We start from the raw sequence: 19142 nt of genomic DNA, 5'->3' as shown, positions 1-19142 counted from the left end.
GTATGTTTGTTTACTGCTTCGCGTTTCCTGTCTTGTGAATCATCTGTTCACGTCCTTTGCCCATTTATTGGGATCAGTTTAAGTGTTTTCATGGTCCTTTTCAGGTCTTTATGTAACAAAGCCATCAACCCAGTGTCATCTGGCTGGAAATATTTTCTCTGTGTGTTTGCCTTTTCAGTTGAGTTGTGGCTTTCACTCCTGTCTTATTTACAGATATTCTTAATACTTATTTTTATGTTAAAAATGCTCCTTCACTTAACTCCTGAGCACAGTATACGATGTCATCGCCCCCAAGCAAGTGACGAGGGGTCAGTGCCTGGCTCTGGGTCCTCGGCTGGAGTCTCGGCTCTGCAACGCACCTGCTGCGCTGGTCAGCTGACCTGGCTCCTCGCCTGAGCATCGAAGCAGAGGTTCTGCAAACCATGAAACATGGAGCTACCACAGGACCTGGCAGCTTCACTCCCAGGCATCCACCCAAGAGAATTACAAATATACATTCAAAACCAACGTCTGTATGTGCACATTCACAGGAGCATTATGCACAATAGCCAAAGATGGAAACAGCCCCCATGTGCATCACTGATGGACAGAGAAACAAAAGGCGGCACACCCAGGAGATGGAATATTACTCAGGCATGAAAAGGACTGAGGCGCAGGTACATGAAGCCACGCGGATTACCTCTAATGACCTCTAAGGGCATTGCACTGGTGAAGAAAGCCAGACGCAAAAGGCCACGTGTTGTAGGATGTCCCTTATGCGAAGTGTCCAGAACAGGCAAATTCATAGAGAAAACAAGCAAAGATGGATAGCTGCCAGGGGCTGGGGGTGGCAGCGTTCCTTTTGAGGGTGGTCGGAAGGGCTGGAACTAGGCAGTGGTGAGGGTCACACAACATTGCAAACGTTCGACAAGCTGGATCGTACCGCTGAAATGTTTAAAATAGCGACTGTTATGTTATGTAAAATTCACCTCAATAAAAACGTAGCGCCTCTGCCACAGTGAGATCAGGGGCCCATGGGTGGGCAGGGCACCCTGCCATGCAAGCCGGACGCCTGGCACAGGGGTGGCAGAGGGCGAGCCGCCCCGTCTCCCCAGGAGGAGTCAGGCCCCGGGAGCGCCCGCTCCCTCCTCTAACCCAGCATCACCCGCCTGGGGCCCTTCCGATGGCGCTGGGCTGCGGCCGGCCGCTGTCCCGGGGACCCAGCGCAGGGCCTGGAGAGCACGCGTACCATTGGGTCAGCTGGGGACGAGGCTGGGCCAGAGCCCAGGGACAGCCCTGGCGGGGGGCTGGGAGCCTGGAGGACCGGCCGGATGCCCGCCGCATGGAAGGCCGCCCAGGGACAACACAGGGCAATTCCAGGCTTTATCACAGGAGGAAACCAGACTAGAGTGCACGGTGCTCTCTCAGGCCAAGTGGGGGATGGAATGAGGGGGGCACTCGAGACGGCCTTCTGCGGACCTCCGGCACTCAGCGCCTGTGAGACCGGGAGGCCTGTTAGAGGCTGAGTTCTGCGCCCCGGCTCCCCGCCCCCCCACGTCCATAAGCTGAAGCCCTAACCAACCCCGCAACGTGACGGCGGCGACGGGGCCTGGAAAGAGGAAAGTGGGGTTAAATGAGGTCCCGAGGGTGGGCCCCGGGTCCAACAGGACGGGTGTCTTCATAAGACGAGGGGCGCACAGGCAGACATGGGGAGAAGACAGCCACCCAGGAGCCGGCTCCGCCCCACCTCGGGCTGGGACGTCTGGCCTCCAGGGCCGGGAGGGGTGATTCCTGTGGCTTAAGCCGCCCAGTCTGTGGCATTTGTTCCGGCCGCCCGCGCAGAGCGGCACTGTCACCCCGTGGGACCCTGAGGTTGTGAGATGCCCGCTCGCCCGCTCAGAACTGTGCTCCCCACAAAGAGGAGGCGGCCCCAGTGATGGACCAAGGGGGGGTGAAAGCCAGCTCCGGCTCCAGGCTGCCGCCCCTCTCCCGCGTCCCCCCGGCCCCGCCCGCATCTGTGGCTCCTCCGGCAGGAGTGTTTCTGTGACTGTCCCTGCTCAGCCGAAGGGGAGCTGGCCCTGTGAAGAGCCAGGAGAGGGCAAGGCAGGGCCTAGAGGGCAACACCAGCGTCCCGACCTGTGGTTCGGGGCAGCGTCCCCCTCCCCACCCCAGGCCCCGAGCCGAGCGGACCACTTTCCATTGCAAATTCTCCGTCCTGTCTTAGCTCCTTTGTATGTCTGAACCTGTTTCATTTTTAGCAAACACGTGTTTTAAAAACCAGAATTAAATGCAAATCCTTGCACCGCTCAGACTCCTGGAATGCTTCACTACATAAAAATCACAATGTATTATTTATACCCAGATACGCTGCGGCTGAGTTCCACACGTAAATGTTCAGAACTCCAGCTTCCTTAATCGAGAAAAAAATAAACCCATGAAACCTCTCCACTGCAACCAGCTTTCTCCTGCCTTTTACTAACGAGCCTGTTAACTGTCGACACGTGGGCCTCTTGCACGGCTGGGGCCCCCAACCACGTTGGCGTCTTTAATCCACACACACAGAACAGAGACCCAACCCGTCTGAGAGACGCTGAACGTGTGTGTAAACTCTGACGGAGGAAAGTCTACAGGAAGCAACACCCTGGGTCCTGACTAAGCGTCCCCCTTGCGTCAAGAGGGGAAGCGTAACTTCTCCAACGGCGTCTGTAATCTGGGAGTTCGTACCCTCGCAGCAGGCCTCTAACTCCTGGGCGTGGGCTGAGGCTCAGAGAAACCAGACGGTGGGATCCGAGTCTCCGTCTTCAGGCTGATCACAATCAGGGAAGCAGGGGCCTCAGCAGCAGTGACCCGGGCTCGCGAAGGGGCCCCAGGAGGCCGCACAGGGAGCCCACCATGCTGCAGCCAAGGCAGGCCCTGGTCCCCGCAGCCAGCCAGCCAGGTTGGGGGGGTGAGCAGGGATGAAGTCAGAAAATCCCCGCCACCACCCCCCACCGCCTTCTCTGTGGTTCCCTTAATGTTCTACTTGCGGAAGGGACACCCTGACCCTGGCTGTCGAGTGCTAGAGAGAGAGAGGATCAAACTGCTTTGGGAGCGTGTGAGCAGCTCCTCCAGGAGGAACGAGACCCTCCAGCTCCTCCCTTCGCTCCCGCCTCCTGGCCCTCGGGATCCCGACCGCAGCTGAGCCCACCTTCCGTGGAGCAGGCGACTGTTGGATGTTCCTGGGACTTCTGCGTTTCCGGACTCAGACTTGGCGTGAGAACCACGGAGCAGTAGGAGCAGGCCGGGGCGCCTTCTCCCTGCCCCCCGCCCCCCAGGTCGTGCTGCCCCGCAGGCCCCAGGAGCTCTGTCTGTGGAGGAGGCCTCCTCCGCAGCCAGGGAGGCAGACACAGAGGCGCACGCAGGCGGGTGAGGGGCTGCGTTTCTGGGGAGACGGGCCCTGTGCTGTCAGCTGCTCAGGACGTTCCAGGAGGAAGGGGCGCAGGCCCAGGCAGCTGAGGGGCTTTCAGCGAGCGTGAACGGAAGCAGCCAGCAGTTCTCAGGGGCGGGAGCGAGGGGGCCCCGTGCGGACACCGGAGCCGGGAAGAGGACAGACACGGGCTGTACGGCGGCCCTGGGGTTGGCACGCCACCCTGCCTGACACCCGGGGCAGGGCACCCAGAGGCGCGGGGTCCACGCGTACGAGGGATGGTCGCCAAAGGAAGGACGGAGATGCAGGGGTTTCACTGCCAGGGACCGGGGCAGGGAGGGCCCCGAGGGCTGGAAGATCTTCCCGAACCATCCGAGATCGTGCAGGAGGAGGAAGGAAAAGACCCCAGAGCGGCGGACCCTGCTCACAGCCCCCACGTTTTCTGAGTGAGGATTAGAACCACCCCCGGCCACGACCACACACTAAACCACACGCGCCCAGGGAGCGGTTGCTCCTGGGGACACCTGCGCGCTGACCGCCCAGCTCCTGACAACCAACAAGAGAAAGAGACCCAACGCAGAAGCCGGGGAGCCCTGGGGAGTGGCAGGAAGTCCCCAGCCAGAGGAGCAGGGCAGCCCCCCTTGATTGCGGCCCCCACCCCACCTCCACAGGGCAGGCGGTGCTGTACTCGGGGCGCTGGCCTACCTGCCCGCAGGGTCCCCGCCGCCGGCATCGCCTGGAACCCCCGCCTCCCCGAACACAGGGAGCGGGAGCAGTGGGGCGGCACCGCGCCCCGGGGCCTCCTTGCTGCTGCGGGCGCAGGTGCCGGCCTGGGCACCCAAGGAGCCTGCCTGTGTGACCGAAGGGCCCGCTTGGGCGCCGGAAGTGGCTGCTGGGGCAAGGGAAGGACCTGCGGGGGCCCAGGTGCCGCGGCTCCAAACGGCTTCCCGGCCTTCCCGGCAGGAGCGCGTGCGCAGAGGCCGCCTCTGCAGGGGCCCCCGTGATACAGCAAACGGGGGGGAAGCTGCCCAGAGGAGGCTGGGGAGCCGCGGGAGCTCGCCGGGGGCTGCGGGGCGTCTCTGGGGGCCGAGGGGCTGCCGAGCGCCATGGTGTGGGACCCTCTCCCCTCCATGGTGTAGGCAGGGGCACCAGCCCACCTGCAAGTTCTCTTCCGTGGGTTCCCGGGGACAGCTCCTACCAGCCTGTCAGAACCATCTGGCACACACAGTTAATCCCAGTCCTTCTTAAACTATTTCAAAAAGTTGATAGGAGCCCTGGCCTGGTGGTTCAGTTGGTTGGAGTGTGTCATCCCGTGCACCGCGAGGTGGCAGGTTCGATCCCCGGTCAGGGCGCGTGCAGGACTCAACCAATGACGCATCAGCACGTGGGACAACACACCTGATGTTTCTCCGTTTCTCTCTCCCTTCCTCTTTCTCTCTAAAACCCACAAATAAAAAGTAAAACACACACATGCACACACAGATAGCACACAACCCACAGACTCAGTCCCCTGCCTCCTCTAACAAATTAAGAGTAGTGTTCTATTTCTCAACAGCAGGCAGCTTTTAGAAAAGAAAACCATTCCGAGTGTAGCTCGGAGGAAGGCCAGGTTTCGAAAGCTCCCTTAGCTCTGCAGCTGAGCTGCATTTGCCAGGAAAGGGAACCAAACCGGCAGCAGAATCCCAGTTTAAGGCCATCTGTGGCTTCTGAGGAAGGGGGCGGCTGCACGTGTTAAGAGGCAGAGGCAGACTTACGTCGGCCTCACTCCCAGGTAACCAGAAGACCAAGGAGGTTTCTTTCTACTCCTAAGAGGGAGGCCACCATGACATATATATGGACTTTTGTCCGAGGCGTGACAAGGGGCAGGGAAGCCATCGCCCAGGTAGTTACGGCTGTCAAGGAGCTGAGTGGAGAAGACAGGAGGGACGTGCCTGAGAACCAGGGCGTGTAGCTCAGCTGTGCCAAGAGGCGCGGGTCAGACGGAGCCGTGGACCCAGAGCTAGCAGAGTCGGAAGGGTCGCTGGACTTGGGCAGGTCAGGGAAGGCTGTAGGGGAAATCTTCGAGGACCCTGTCTATTTATTGACCCCCCCCGACAGAGGACTGCACGTGTGGGAAGTCACATCAGAGCCAACAGCAGAGCTTCCGACTTCCACTCCGCAGAGCCACGCGCGTCCCTGGGCCTTCTCCCTTCGGGGAACCCCTGTTCATGTTAAATACTCACTGTCCACAGTCTCTTCTGCAGGTCAGCAAAGCCTTTGCTCGGCGCGCAGCCCCGTACTGGCTGGGGAGGGGACACCCCCAGTTTATTGAGCCTTCACTGAGTGCCGGGCTCAGGAGGCGTGTGCCGCACCCAAAGGCGCCGGCCTCAGGCAGGAAGGAGCGCGCACTGGGTGGTCTGTATTCAGTCACTGGACGGAGTTACGGGTCTCCTTGGGCAGCCCAGGACGGAGGCGAGGAGGAGGAGGAGGGGCGGGCGGGTGGAGGGGCTAGGAGAGGACAGGAGGTGGGGTTCAGGGGAGAGGACCACACCCATGTCTGTTTGGAGACCCCCAGGGAGCCCGGGCTGACTCAGGGAGGCAGAGAGCAGGGGCCCTCAGGGGCTCAGCCGCGAGGTGAGCGGGGTGTGGACAGATGTCCATCTGGCATCTCTGCTCAGCTCATCAGACTTTTAAAAAATTCTTAAAAATACCACATAGTTTACTTTCCTCCAGAGTTCAGCGAAAACTAAATATTTCAAGTGTTTTTGTTCTTTATTTCCAGTTCCCCAGCTGGGGAGCGTCAGCCCTCAGTTCTCTTCCCGTGGCTTTCACAGTGAATTTTTTTCAGGCTTGTTTTATAAACTAGATGCATCGTTACCTTTCCATAGTGTCCTCGCTCTCTCAATCTATCAAGTTGGGTCGTTCTCCCCTTTGTCACACCCCTCTGCTCAAGACGTTCTGCAAGGCGACACGTGACCTCCTTAGCTCTGCGACGAGCAGGTGGGCGACCGCTCGGGCCGGGCTCCAGGGCACCCCCACCGTCACGGCACGTGCTGCCCGACGCCCGGTTTTCCCGGGGGCTCACGCATCCAGTTCTCGGGCCGCAGTCTGACTGTCCCTGAGGCCGCTTGTCCGTCCTTCCTTAGGTGCCATCAGGACTCTGCCATGGCCTGCACTGCCTTGTGTGGCAAGTCTGACTTCTCAGGAGAAACTCTCTAATAAGACCGGGGAGAAAACTCTCCCGCTAATGGGCTGTACTGGGACACGCAGTAAGAAAATACATTCATCAAATGTAAGTGTGTAATCTACTTTCTATTTTTATTAAGGTTTTCTTGAGACTTGGTAGCAAAATACGTGTCAGGGTAGGTCCCAGAGGCTCCCTTCTGTCCCGTCTCCTCACCGACGGAACAAAAACACTCGGGAGGGAAACAGCATCAGGAACGTGAGAACAAAGAACGTCAAGGACTCAGAAATAAAACTTAGTGACGTTTGTTTTTATTTTTACTAACATGAAGCAGGTTAACCATCCACACTTCTGAACAGTCTTCCACGCGTCCTGTTTTTAGCAAGAACGCAGAGAAAATGCCTGACCGGGCGTTCCTGGCATCTGCAGTATCACGAATGACCGAGCAGGGTCAGCACTGCGTCAGGCTAGCCCCACGGTCAGCACGAGCACAAGCCACGGTCTCGTCCACGGGGGGGGCTCCACAGCAAGCGGTGCTATTCACTAACATTCACCAGCAGCGCGGTTTCTGAGCCGTGCAACGTCGGCTGGCTGGCGCTGCCCCCCACGTGGCGCCGCCGACTCCCACACACGGGGCGCGACCCTACGGCAAGCCCGCTTTAATGGCAGTGAGTGGGGACGCTAGTCCCATGCGCCTGATGTACCCGGATGAGCTACTTAACTGTGAAACATGCGTGTGAACACGGGGCCTGTAGCTGGTGTGCCCACGCGTGTGTCCCTTGGTTAAAGGCATCGACACCGCAGGGTTGGCCAGGGCGGGCGGCCACCCCCCAGCCCCCGCCATGCGTTCCTGGCGGCGCCTCGGTGAACCTCCCACACGGACCCCGAGCACCCTGGGATCTCGTGGCCGGGCCGCGCCCGACAGCCCCCTCGCTAGCAAACCAGACACGGGTCGTCGCCGCTGGGCCGGACCTCGCCCTGCAGCAGCGAGCCCATCACGACCTTCGTCAGGTAGCTGCACGTGCCTCTCTGGCCCAGCGGCGGGGTGTTGTAGAAGGCGGTCATGTCATCCTGCGAGGGAAAAGGGAGAGCAGTCGCAGGCGGAGGGCTGACGGGTGGGGTCCGCGTCAGCCAGGGGTGGGGGGCTAGGGGCACGCACAGGAAGACTTCCTTGTGGAGCCAGGAGCCTTTCTTCCCTGTCCCGAGGCACCTTTTTGGTGCATAAAGCAAAGGCAGACGCCCTGGGCACTCTCCTCTTCACTGACGCTGTTCACCACTTAAGGCCGCCCGTGCAGGGGACTGTGACTGTCACACAGACGGCCAGGGAGGGGCAGCGGGGGGCAGCGCCAGCGCCTGAGGGCCTGGTCCGCATGCCCCCTCCCCAGGGCAGAGGTCACAGCCCCCCGGGGCCATGCCCCTGCCCGCGGAACACGTTTCAGCTGCTGCCGCGTAAAGGCGCTTCGTCTCGTCCTTGGCTTTTTAGTCAGAACGTCACCGCTGAACCACCTCGCAATGAGCTAGGAAGTGACGCTAGTGCCTCGGGAAGCCAGACCCGTGTCCCCCCGCCCCTTGGGGACTGCGCCCTGCGAATCTGCGTGTGAGCTGACGGGTAAGGCGTCGGGGGCGTCGGAAGAACTGAGACACTGAAAACAAATCTACAAAGAGCCACTGTCTCTACTCACCGGTTTTCCCGCGTCCTTCAGCCGACTCTCGTCTTTTCGGAATTCCTCAAACGCTTCCTTCACCAACCTGTCCAGGTCGACTTTGTCCTCAAACTCCAGCTCCGGGTTCCTCTCCAGGACGATGGACACGACCATGAGCAGCTGGGAGACACGGACGCCGAGCGTGAGGGGCCGTGGGAGCTGCCGTCTGCGCAGACCGAGGGCGCCCCCAGCCCACCGGGCGGCCTGCACGACCCGGGCTCCAGGCCGTCGGTGACCGAGCCCCCCAGACTGTGCGTGTCGGCGGCGGCAGCCCGCGTCCTACTGGGCAGGGTGCCCCCTTCACTGCGTGCGCCCCCGCAGCCGTACACGGGGTACTGAGGGATGGAGTAAAACCAGGGCCTCAGCAGAACGACTCCCGGCCCTGCCTGGCCTCCTGGCCGGGGTCCCTCACACCGGGTTTCGGGGAGCGGACGGACACGCCTGGCCGGCGCCCTGCGCTCCCAGTACAAACCTCGACGATGATCTGCCGGTACTGCGGCTGGTCGATGCTCCCCAGCATGTCCTCCACCAGGAGCGAGAAGTTCATCTCGTACATGGTCATGTCGGACAGGGTCGGCTGCTGGGAAGAGGAAGGGACTCGGCATTAACGCGCCGCCTCCGGTTCCCGCCTCACAGGGGACTTTCACGTGCTCATCGATAACCCGCCTCAGTTTCTCCGCAGCCCCAGAGGGCACGTCAGCTCTCTGCCTGGGCTTCCCGTAAGCCAGCTGACCGCTGCGAGGAATCAGACCCCGTTTCTCCTGGTTCCCTTCACTGTGCGCACGTTTCCAGGGGGAAGGGCCTGTATTAGAAACTCCCTTCCACACACAAACGAACAGTCAGAACCGAGACAGCGAGGGAGCACATGCGGCTGCGGGGGTATCACAGGCGGCTGGGCCGGTGGCGGGCCCCTCCCGCGCTCGCCCCCGTGAGCAAGGACAGCGGTGCGCACAAGAACAGCAGAACTCGGGCTTTTCTCCGCCTGCCCTTCTGTTCCGTGGGAAACAGGAGCACCACGCTGCGCGGTCTTCCGGTCCCTGTGCAAGAAGCACGTGAGGGCAGAGGACGGACTCCAGGTCTCAGCCTGGGCACGACGCACGGGAAGCTCTGGGTGTCAGGTGCGTGCGGTGGGGGCAGGCGGGGTTGCCAGAATCACCGGCAGAGGCACAGAGACACCGGCCACACTTCTGTGCTCATCCCTCAGTGAGGGCTGGCGAGGAGCGTCACCAGAGCCTCAGAACAATGTGACCGACTTCCTGTCCCTCAGGGGCCTGCACGGTGTCCCCTCGCCATCCAGGAGAGCAGTCGCTCCGCCTGCATAACAAGGCCGCACCCCTACATCCGGTGCGCTCCCTCTGCTGTGATCTGTGCTCAGGATACTCCAACGTGCTGTTAATGTTCCCTTTTCTAAGAGTGTTTAAAGGCGGGGAGTCCAGACGCCTGAAGGGCAGAAATACTAGAAAACGCGCCAGAACAACTGGACTGGAGTATTTCTCTCAAATCTGAGTTACTTTCCCTTTTCAACCCCAGTGCCCGCTCTGCAAAAAGCCTGGCTTCCCCAAATGCATATTTTGCTTAAACGTTGTCTTTATCAGCATTACTTGCGTGTTGCCATCTGTCACACGCTCCAGGGAGGCTCTCTTAGAAAACGGATGACAGGAGGTCCTTGCAGTGCAGAGGGGAGACTGCTCTCCTCCCAGGTCCCTCCCACGTCCTGCACGGGCCCAGCCCGCCGGGCGGTACCTGCGGCAGGTGCTTCCCGGCCACGAGGAGGCCGTTGGGCGTGCGCTCCAGGATCTGCCACACGCGGTCGTAGAAGCCGGCGGGGGTTCTGTTCAAAGACCCGTTGATCTGACGCCTGTTCAGCCAGCACCTGCAGACCAGGGAAAGCCTCAGCTCTGAGGGGCAGCGCTCCTGGGGGAGAGCGAGGCTCTCCATGGGGATCAGCTGCTCCCATCACGTGAGCGATAAAAGCCGGGCTCCTTCACTGATGCGTGTTCAGCACGTGCCACGGCACTTACTGAATATTTCATAGTGAAACAGAGCTGACAGGGAAGGAAAAAATCCATAGCTTCTAAAAAATTTAACAGGCGAAATGTTGCTCACGAGTAAGTTACAAGGGTAAAAATCTCACCACGTGATTAAACGGCTGGAATAGCCACAGCAGCTTTCCTGGGAAAGACAGGTGCCACTTAAGTAATTACATCAAAGCCTCTTCTGTTATAAAAACATTCAATTCCACATAATCTGTGGATATTTGTCTTGCTCTTATTCTAACTGCAGCAGGAGGTGAGCCTCTGGCCCCTGAAGGGCTGTACCGGTGTTGTGGGGAGACGGGGGGACAGGCGGCGACACCGAGTGACGGGCCTAAACCAAACCTTTGCACCAAAATGTGGGGAGGAGGTGGCGAGCGCTACAAAGATTCAGCAAGGGAGCAGCCCGAAGCGGCATGACGTGCCAGGAATAATAAAAATCAGGAAACGTTTATAAACTACACCTGAAAAGTGTATAAAATTCAGGTCAACACCCAATCACAGCCGGAGACAGAGGCTTTCATTTGTAACCCTGGCCCCCCACTACTCTGCCACGCTGTCTTTCTTAAGACCTCGTGTCAGGTGCAAATCACGTATGAAGTCACGGTAGATCTAGAGGACCCCGGAGGCTACCTCCCGTTCTGCTGCGGCTGGAGGACGTCCAACAGAAGCTGCTTGACCTCACTGGGCGAGAGTCGGTACAAGTCCGCGGCTGGCTGGTCCCCGCCGCGGATCTGCAGCTCATACTGCATGGCGTGGATGATCCACCTGCAACAGAACAACACGCGGGACTCTGTGACCCTGGGAGTCGAGCCAGAGCAAGGCCACTGGGACCTCCCGAGCCCACTGGTAGAATTCCTGACACCAGGGTGAAGTGACGTGCTCAGGCTCCTGCACACGCGGTCGGCGGCAAACAGGAGAACAGGTTTAGAGCTCGGGATCTTGCTGAACGACAGCATACCCACTGGGCACGACAGGGCCCCGTACAGAGATTCCGCCCCACTCCTGTTCTCTCCGTACGAGACATGTGCAAAAACCACACAGGATACGATTCACTTAGAGAAAAGGGCTGATGTATACAAATGGTCCTCTTCCAGGAAGGACAGGCATTGTCACCTATTTCCTTTCCTCTGCAGTCATTTCTCTGTGATTGGAGGGGACATCGCAGAAGTGCCTGCCTTTGAAATACAGGGACACAGTCATAGCTTAGCTAGTACATTAGAGAACGCACTTCAACCAACAGATTGCAGCAGAATCTCCTTTGCAAATGTTTAAATACAGTTATTTAAATGCTGTTCATGGACCTACTCCTAAGGAATCTATTCTTTAACAGGCACTCAAGTGCTGCTCACGAGATAGTTTTTATTACAGAAAGGGTGTGAGTGTAATTATTTGGGCAGGTGTTCATGGGCACTATTTGTATGCCTGGCGTGTTCCGAGGTGCTACTGTTTTATGCCTAGAAATGCCTAAAACATTTAACTACTTCATGTGTGAGTAATTTTATTGTTTAATCTGAGATGCTTTTAAAAAATGTTTTATTTATTTGAGAGAGGAAGGGAGGGAGGAAGAGAGGGAGAGACACATCCGTCAGTTGCCTCTCGCACACCCCCAGCCAGGGACCGAACCCAAAGCCCAGCCACGTGCCCTGGTGGAGAACTGAATCCGTGGCCCGTGAGCATGAGCCGCACCAGCCAGGGCTCAGCCGAGGCGCTTTCCATTAGCAGCTGGACAGGCTCCTCTCATTCTGTCCCTGCGCTGCGTGCTGAGGCGCCAATGCAGGGGAACTGGATTTGCAAACCCAGAGAACTCGGGCCGAAAGACCGTGCCTCAGGGAACCAGACTCCACATGCCACTCGGGAAGCTGGGGCTGCGTGAAACGTGGCACCTTTCTGTGCCTTGTCCCTCAGCCCTTCGGTGACCCCTGAGAGCAGACGGAGTGTGGCTGAGCACCTGGAGAGTGGGCTTCCAGCCATCGGCCACCCTGCCTCCCAAGGGAGACACGCCCGTCACATTTACCTTTTAAAACCCCCAGCACCGTGAACACAGGTGGCTGAAGGGCTATAAGTTCCCCCCGGGTCTCTTCCCTCTGTTCACAGAATCTCAGCAGTTCTGTGAGCAAACCACAGGAGACACTGTGCTCCGGCCCCCAGAGGAAAAGGGGGGTGTTCCCCGCTCACTTCAGCACAAAGGAATATAACTTATCTATTAGATCATTGAGATACACTTACTCCTTTAAAAATACGGGTCCAACTAATTTTTTGGCGTGGAATTCTTCAAAAGAATAAAATGGAAACAGCAAAATGGCCTTGGAAGCTGCTACACAGCTGTCAGAGACGTACAGGAAACCACGACCGGGAAAACCGAAGCCTTTTAGCCCGTCTTTGAAACTACTGATGCGCAAGGGCACTCGCGCCTTCTCTGCACGGGGACGTCTGACCTGCTGCCGCTTCCCACTGACAGTGACCAGACCTCGTCTGCCGGCTCCCGGGGGAACGTACTCAGCGCGGAACGCGGAGGAGCCGCCGTGTGGGAGGGCAGCAGTGCAGACCTGTCTGCAGTCAGTGGGTCCAGAGGCCCAGGGGCTCGCGTGACGTGCCCACAGGCACAGGAGGGAGGGGTAGGCAGGTGCCACGGCTGGCCAGACCCCCACCCTGAGGTCGAGGGCAGCGCTAGGTTCCCTCCCGCGCGCGGGCCTGGGCGCAGGGACACCCCCTCGGGGCGGCGAGCGTGCGTGCCATGTGCTGCGGTCTGTCTCCTTCCACCTGCCCCGAACAAGGAGGGACTGGAGAGCACCCGGAAACCTGGCGTCACGGGAGGCCCGGAACGGCTGGCCTTTCCCGAAAACACCAGACGCCACAGGGCGCGCGCCGATGCCGGGCCGGGAACGACGTCTGAGGCACCGTCCCGAAGCCCTTCCGCAGCGCCAGCAGCCCTGGCCGAGGCGCTCCGGGCGCACGAGCGGACGGCGGGGCGGCGCCTCCCGGATCCCCGCAGCAGGGACCCCGTCCGACTCACGGACACAGCGGGGCGACGGTTCGTGCAGGAGGCTCACTGACCGGACTTCTTACTGTTGGTTCTCCAAACAGGACGCGCAGGGTTTTTATGAGTAAAAGCCCACTTCGGGAGGAAGCAGACCCGTCTAAGGGGCGGCACGGCCACCGGAGTGCGCCCTCCGGCGCCCAGTTCAACCAAGACCGCTCGTCCTAGGAGGCGCGTCCGTGCAGTTTACGGGAACGAACGCGAGAGGCCCTGCGCTCAGTTTCCGCTTCTGCTCATTCACACGATGCAGCTGCCCCGTCGCGGGAGCCTGGCCGACCAGGGAGGACGGGCGCTTCACCGCGTCCAGCGGCAGGACCCGCTCCGGCCACCGGGGGCGCCGCTCACAGCAGGGAGCGGCCTCGGGACCGCCCCGCGCCCCCCAGGCCCTGCGCGCGCCCCGCCCTCACCCCACGCGTATCTTGAGCATGCCGCTGAACAGCTCGGGGCTGTTGGAGATGATCCAGCCGATGTGGATGACCAGCTCCTGCTGGACCACCGCCTCCCGCTCGTCGTGGCTGTTGCACTTGTGGTAGATGATGTTCTTGATCACTCGCGGGGACAGCGGGTTCGAGATCACCTCCTCCTCGTGCCCAAAGGCACCGAGGGTGACCTGTAAGTGGCAGGATTTTATTATAAAAACCCCCTGGCGACTAAAAGGCAAAAGAAAAAAATGCAGGGCTCGGCATGACTGGCAGGCGGAAATTACTCTGCGCAGGCTGGGGAATTAGTGGGGGAGCTGCTCCTGCTTCTTATTAAAGTAACTTTCAAAGCGTGACTCCCAGGCGGCTCCTCGTCCAGCCTGAAATCTGAGGGCAGGGGAGGCACCCGGTCGGTCGGGGGGTGGAGGTGAGCGGCTACCAGCAGGGAGGGGGCATAAGTAACTATTAGGATGGAATTACTCTGACTGCAGCAGGAGAAGGCCCCCGAGAACTCAGAGGAGACGCAACAGTCTCGCCTGACTGCAGTCTGCACAACCAAACACGGGACGGCACGTCCTTCCCTGCTTCTCTAGCGGCTCCCGGGCGACTTCTTGCTCTTTAATAGCATTGCAGCCTTTTCAAGGTCAAGGACACGGGCGCCAGATCTGGGGTGGCCCCACGTGGCCCGGCCCAGTGCCAGTGCCTCTGAGTTCTAACACCCTTGGGGGCACCTCTCACCGGCAGGCGGGAGACAAGAAAGCCCACCAGGGAGTGGCAGTGGAGACGCAAAGCAGAAGGTGCTGCTCTGGGGGGGCAAGAGGAACCTCCGGTCTCCGCGCTGTCCCCGCTGCGTGCCCCGGAAGAGCCTGCAGTGCTGGTGACCCAAGGGGCAGGAAGAAGGGCCGCATGGGCCCTGTGTTTGCAGGGACGCGAGAGGGGGCGGAACGTAGGGCCTTCTGCCTGGCGCTGTGACGGGTGGAACCTGAGAGCCGCCGCTGTCTCATGTCGCCAGTGGCAGCGACCACCCAGTCCACGTGCCACGACCTTTATTAAGAGGTCAGTGCACAAAGAAGACCAATGGAGGGCACACCGGTGCCTCCACAGGTGACAGCGGAACCTGTTTCATTCCGGAGCTCAAGGTGCCAGGGAGGCGCCTGCAGAAGTGACTTCCGTTCTCAGAAATGAGCGACCGCGACCTTCAGTGTCAAGGGGTCAGATGCGGTCGAGGAACGGACTGTGCGCCCCTGAAGCAGAGCTGTCAGCTGCCTGGGCTCGCCCGGCTCGGAGCCGACTGGTTCCCGGGGACACGTGCTGGTCCCACGGGCAGGGGACCAGCCACAGCCTCAGGACAGGCTGCGAGGCTCCCAGCAGGTGGGGAGCAGGGTCTCAGGCTGCAGGCTGCAGCCCCCGCCCGACTGTGCGGAGTGGGCACGACCCACTAAGCCGCCCTCTCCCCCGTGTCAGCACGTGCAACCTCAGAGGTCTCTAACGCCGCCTCCTCTGCTCACAGGTAGTGAAAGGAAACTACTTCAAGCTACAGTGCAGGCCCCAAACCCAAGGGGCACAGCTTCCCAAAGGCTGTTTCCTTCCTCTGAGAAGGGACGTGGCCCAGGGCGGCAGAGCAGACTGCCTGGAGGTGAGGAGGCGGCCCCAGATAAGCTACTTCCTGGAACGGGAAGGAGATTGTACCTCTCAACCATGCGGAGGAAACGGAACAAATACTGGGAAGCGTGATGTAGCTTCTAGTTGGGAGTTCTCATTACTACAATCATTTTCTCGTTGTTCTTAACTGGTACCGGGAAAATACACAACTGGTCGTGACCCTAGAAAAGCTGGCTATCGGGGTAAAATGATTTCAGTCGTCATGAGTGAAGAGGCCTGGAATACAGGCCATGGGGTGATCTCCTTAAAGAGAGTTCAAGTCCTTCACGACACTGAAGCTCCTATGTCCCCGGGCATTTGCAGTAACGCACACACGTTCCCAAAGAAGAGAAAGCAAGCAAACAGGTTTTCACTCCAACCAAGTGAGGCCTCAGCCCGGTAACCAGAGCGCAGAGCACGCACACCAGGCGAGAAGCCGCGGCCACGTCCGCACCAGCGCGTGCACAGGCCAGGCCAGCCCAGCCCACGCTCCCGCGCGCCCGCTCAGACCGGGGCCCCGGCGGGGCACCCTGGGCCGGTGCTGGACAGGACCCAGGGCAGCTTGTGAGAAGGGTCACCGGCCCGTCCTGAGGACCAGAGAGGGGCTGTGCGAGGAGCAGCTGACGAGAGCTGGCCGGTGGAAGGGGACGGGTGGCCCGAGGGCTGCAGATGGGGGAGAAAGAGGAGGAGGAAGGAAGGCGCCCTCCGCTGTTCACAGGCGTCTGCCCACCTGCCTTGGCCCGTGTGGAGGCTTCAGGGGGTCCCAGCTGCTGCGCCAGCATCTGCACGGCTCTCGGGCAAACGCAGGGCTAAGGCCAGAGCTGAGGCGCAGCAGGGAAGGGGGGACCGTAATGCGTCCCTAAGGTGAGACTCTGCTGGGGGAAGAGACCTTCGGAGGCGTGCCTGCGCTGCTGGTAACGGGGCCGTGGGGGACCTGGCGCTGAGCTGGTCGGACGGGAGGGCAGGGGTCGTCCCGGAAGCTCGTGGGCCTGTGAGCGCGCACGAGGCCGGGGCGGGGACTTACCTGTTTGCCCTGCACTAGCACATTAGTAATGGACGGGGCCAGGCTGTCCACCACTTTATTTAAAAGGCTCGCTGCGCAGCGCACAACCGACCTGCGGGCAACAAGAGAGCAGGCCAGAGGGTCACCATCTACCTGAGGAGGGGGGCAAGGATCCTGGGGCAGGAAACCTAGGGACACGCACGAGGCCCTCACATAATAATCTGGAGGAGACACCGAGCCTAAGACATTGGCCCTAACGGCCGGCATGTCCCAGACCGCGCGGCCACGCCCTCACTCTGCCGCAGCGTCACCTGTGCCATCATTGGGCTGACAGGGAGCAAGGGGGCCGCACCATCCCTGCAGGGGGAGTGGGGCAGGAAGTGGCATTCCCAGGGTGTTCTGCTCTGCGTTAAAGATCCGTTGTTAACTCTGTCACGTCGCCTGCCTGTTCCTGGCGTGGGCCACCCACTCCTGTGGCCACTCAAGTCCTGTTTCTTCTGCGCCCCAAAAACCGAGTCCCCGGGGTGCGGGACTCAGTGCTGAGTGTTAGGAAGCGATACAATGAAACGGCAGCAACTGCTTTCTGGGGGCAGACAGGGTGGCGGAGGAAGGGACCTGCACCCCTGCTTGTACATTTTTAAAAAAGTCTCAGAGGATGAGGAGAACAGACGTGTGTCAAGTGCAGCGCATGCAACACACAAGCCCTTTCCTCCCCTCAACAGTGAGCACTCATGCGGAACATCCCGATGAAAAGGTAAAATTAAAATGCAGGTTTAAGCTGTTTCCTTGTATTTCAGGATATTCGTGAAAGCTGACCTATGAAAAGCATCTGTACTCCTTAATCTCAATACTGATGGACGAGTGAAACTTAACTCGATAACAGACACTGAGTGAAGCAGACACTTCCTACTTTCAGGAAAGCTTTGAACCACACACCGCGAGCCCAGAAGCTACAAGGACCCTGCGGAACGCAAACCAGGCCCCGTGTGCCAAGCAGCTGCGGCATCCGCACGCCGCGTGCGCGTTACCTGCTTCCCATGGACCAGCAGGGTGGTAACGTGCGGGGCTATGGAGGAGGAAAATTTCTGGGTAAATGCAGCCCCGTAGCGAACCGCCAGCCTGGGGGTGTCAGTGTGGAGCCACAAGAGGGAAAAGACAGTAAGTACGACTTCCAGGGTTCGCTCCTTTTAACAGAACAGTCAGCACGGTCAGCGTTCAGTTAGTGATCTCTCTACCACGCGAGTGGGACACGCACCGCGGAGACAGGCTTGCGGAGCCCGAAAGGAGATGACGGACCGCCCCGGGCCCCCCCTGGCCGTGAGCGACACCTGCCAGCTCACACACCCTGCTGGGCGAGAACTTGCGGGGGCGTTGGCGGTCTGACCACGGGATTATGACATTACAGTCTCCTGGGCTGGAACGGATTGTCTGTTATCCTCACGGAGTCAGCGTGCTGCTAACGTTGTTTTACCGATACTCTTACTTTAGAGATTAGTAACCTGAGGCAATTTCTTACACTTCTTGAGACTTTTCTTTTCAAAATTAGAAAATAATGGGTCATCTACAAATATATATATGTTCTTACTTTCAAAATGTTAGATTCTGCTGGTAAGACTGTTAGAATTGCTTCAAAATGCAGAGAGCCATGCACTTGGCACACTGCCCCACTGTGAATTTAAACTGTTCTATTTCGACTTACTTAATTTTTGTTTCAACCCCTGGGAAGAGGTTACCTCTGCAGAACATACTAGTGACTTTTTCATGAAGCAACTACAGTCCCTGGATTTATTCAGTCTAAGTGGTGAGAGGACCGCCTTGTACGTCTTTGTGCTTCTGATTAATGAACCACTGTCCCCAGCCGGCCGGAAGCACCCTCCTGGGCCGGGGAGGCGCAGGCCGCTAGCATGTCAGCCCAGTGAATCATCACCAGGTCTCTCCCTAGGGAGGCCTTAGTTCCAGGCATTTTTTTTAAAGGTCTTGGGAGGTGAAAAGTAGAAATGAGGATGAACAGCCACCCTGAGGGCCGGCCCGCTATCTTCAGGGCATTAAATATGACAACACAGACATAAAACACAGGGACAAGGACACGCATACAAACCACAGCTTTCTGCTGCCAGCCTTTCTATAGACTCTCTCGATGTGATCAGAAATGGTACCTAGGCAGTGGATAAGAGAGTCTTTGTTGAAAACAGCTTTTCATTAAATGTACAACATTCATTCTCCTCTACAAAAACCACTCTTGAATTTTCCTTCCGTCCCACTTGAGACGGCTCATCCACGTCCATTAGTGCTCTGAACGACCAGACATATTTAACTATGGAACCCAGACACATAGTGTCTATGTACCTACCCTTGTTACTGTGGAGTTTCTAGAAATGTACTCTTTTCTTAACATGCCATCTAAATTTGTAACAAATATTTTAAATTTATTGCAGAGAATAAAGAACAGAGTATAGCCAACTGAGCAAACGCTGTAGATTCTGAACATACTTGACTCTCCCCCCTTATCTGGTCAGTACGGTTTTATGGAGACTACGGGCTTGACTGGTCCAGAGTGAGGGGCCGCTCGCAGACACCCCGTGGCTTGGCTCCCCGGCCCCGGGCCATGTGTGCCCTGGCCTCGCACCGGGGGTGTCAATAAACTGACCATGCCACGGGACAGAGCACCAAAAAGGAAACAAGAGTAAAGAATAAGGTTTTCATTTTACCCTGGACTTATTTTTATAGCTTTATAACAGTTTGGATAAAATTATGT

The 19142-nt window shown here is 58.8% G+C and overlaps 1 protein-coding gene across 1 annotated transcript in view; it reads right to left on the bottom strand.

The window, feature by feature from the left end:
• Positions 1-6837: 6837 nt before the first annotated feature.
• Positions 6838-19142, bottom strand: part of PHKB (phosphorylase kinase regulatory subunit beta) — an 81654-nt gene continuing 69349 nt past the window's right edge. The window contains exons 24-31 of the mRNA XM_090261252.1: positions 18486-18543; positions 16409-16499; positions 13732-13934; positions 10918-11052; positions 9995-10124; positions 8724-8831; positions 8231-8371; positions 6838-7619 (exon numbers count right to left, since the gene is read on the bottom strand). Of these exons, the coding sequence (XP_090117378.1) occupies positions 7482-7619; positions 8231-8371; positions 8724-8831; positions 9995-10124; positions 10918-11052; positions 13732-13934; positions 16409-16499; positions 18486-18543 (1004 nt within the window). The 3' untranslated portion in view covers positions 6838-7481. The remainder of the gene's footprint in view (positions 7620-8230; positions 8372-8723; positions 8832-9994; positions 10125-10917; positions 11053-13731; positions 13935-16408; positions 16500-18485; positions 18544-19142) is intronic.

The sequence above is a fragment of the Furipterus horrens genome, unplaced genomic scaffold (genome assembly GCF_987537825.1).
Source record: "Furipterus horrens unplaced genomic scaffold, mFurHor1.1.pri manual_scaffold_13, whole genome shotgun sequence".
Lineage (NCBI taxonomy): Eukaryota > Metazoa > Chordata > Mammalia > Chiroptera > Furipteridae > Furipterus > Furipterus horrens.
The sequence above is the reverse complement of the archived record's forward strand: the minus strand, read 5'-3'. Positions and strand labels throughout refer to the sequence as shown.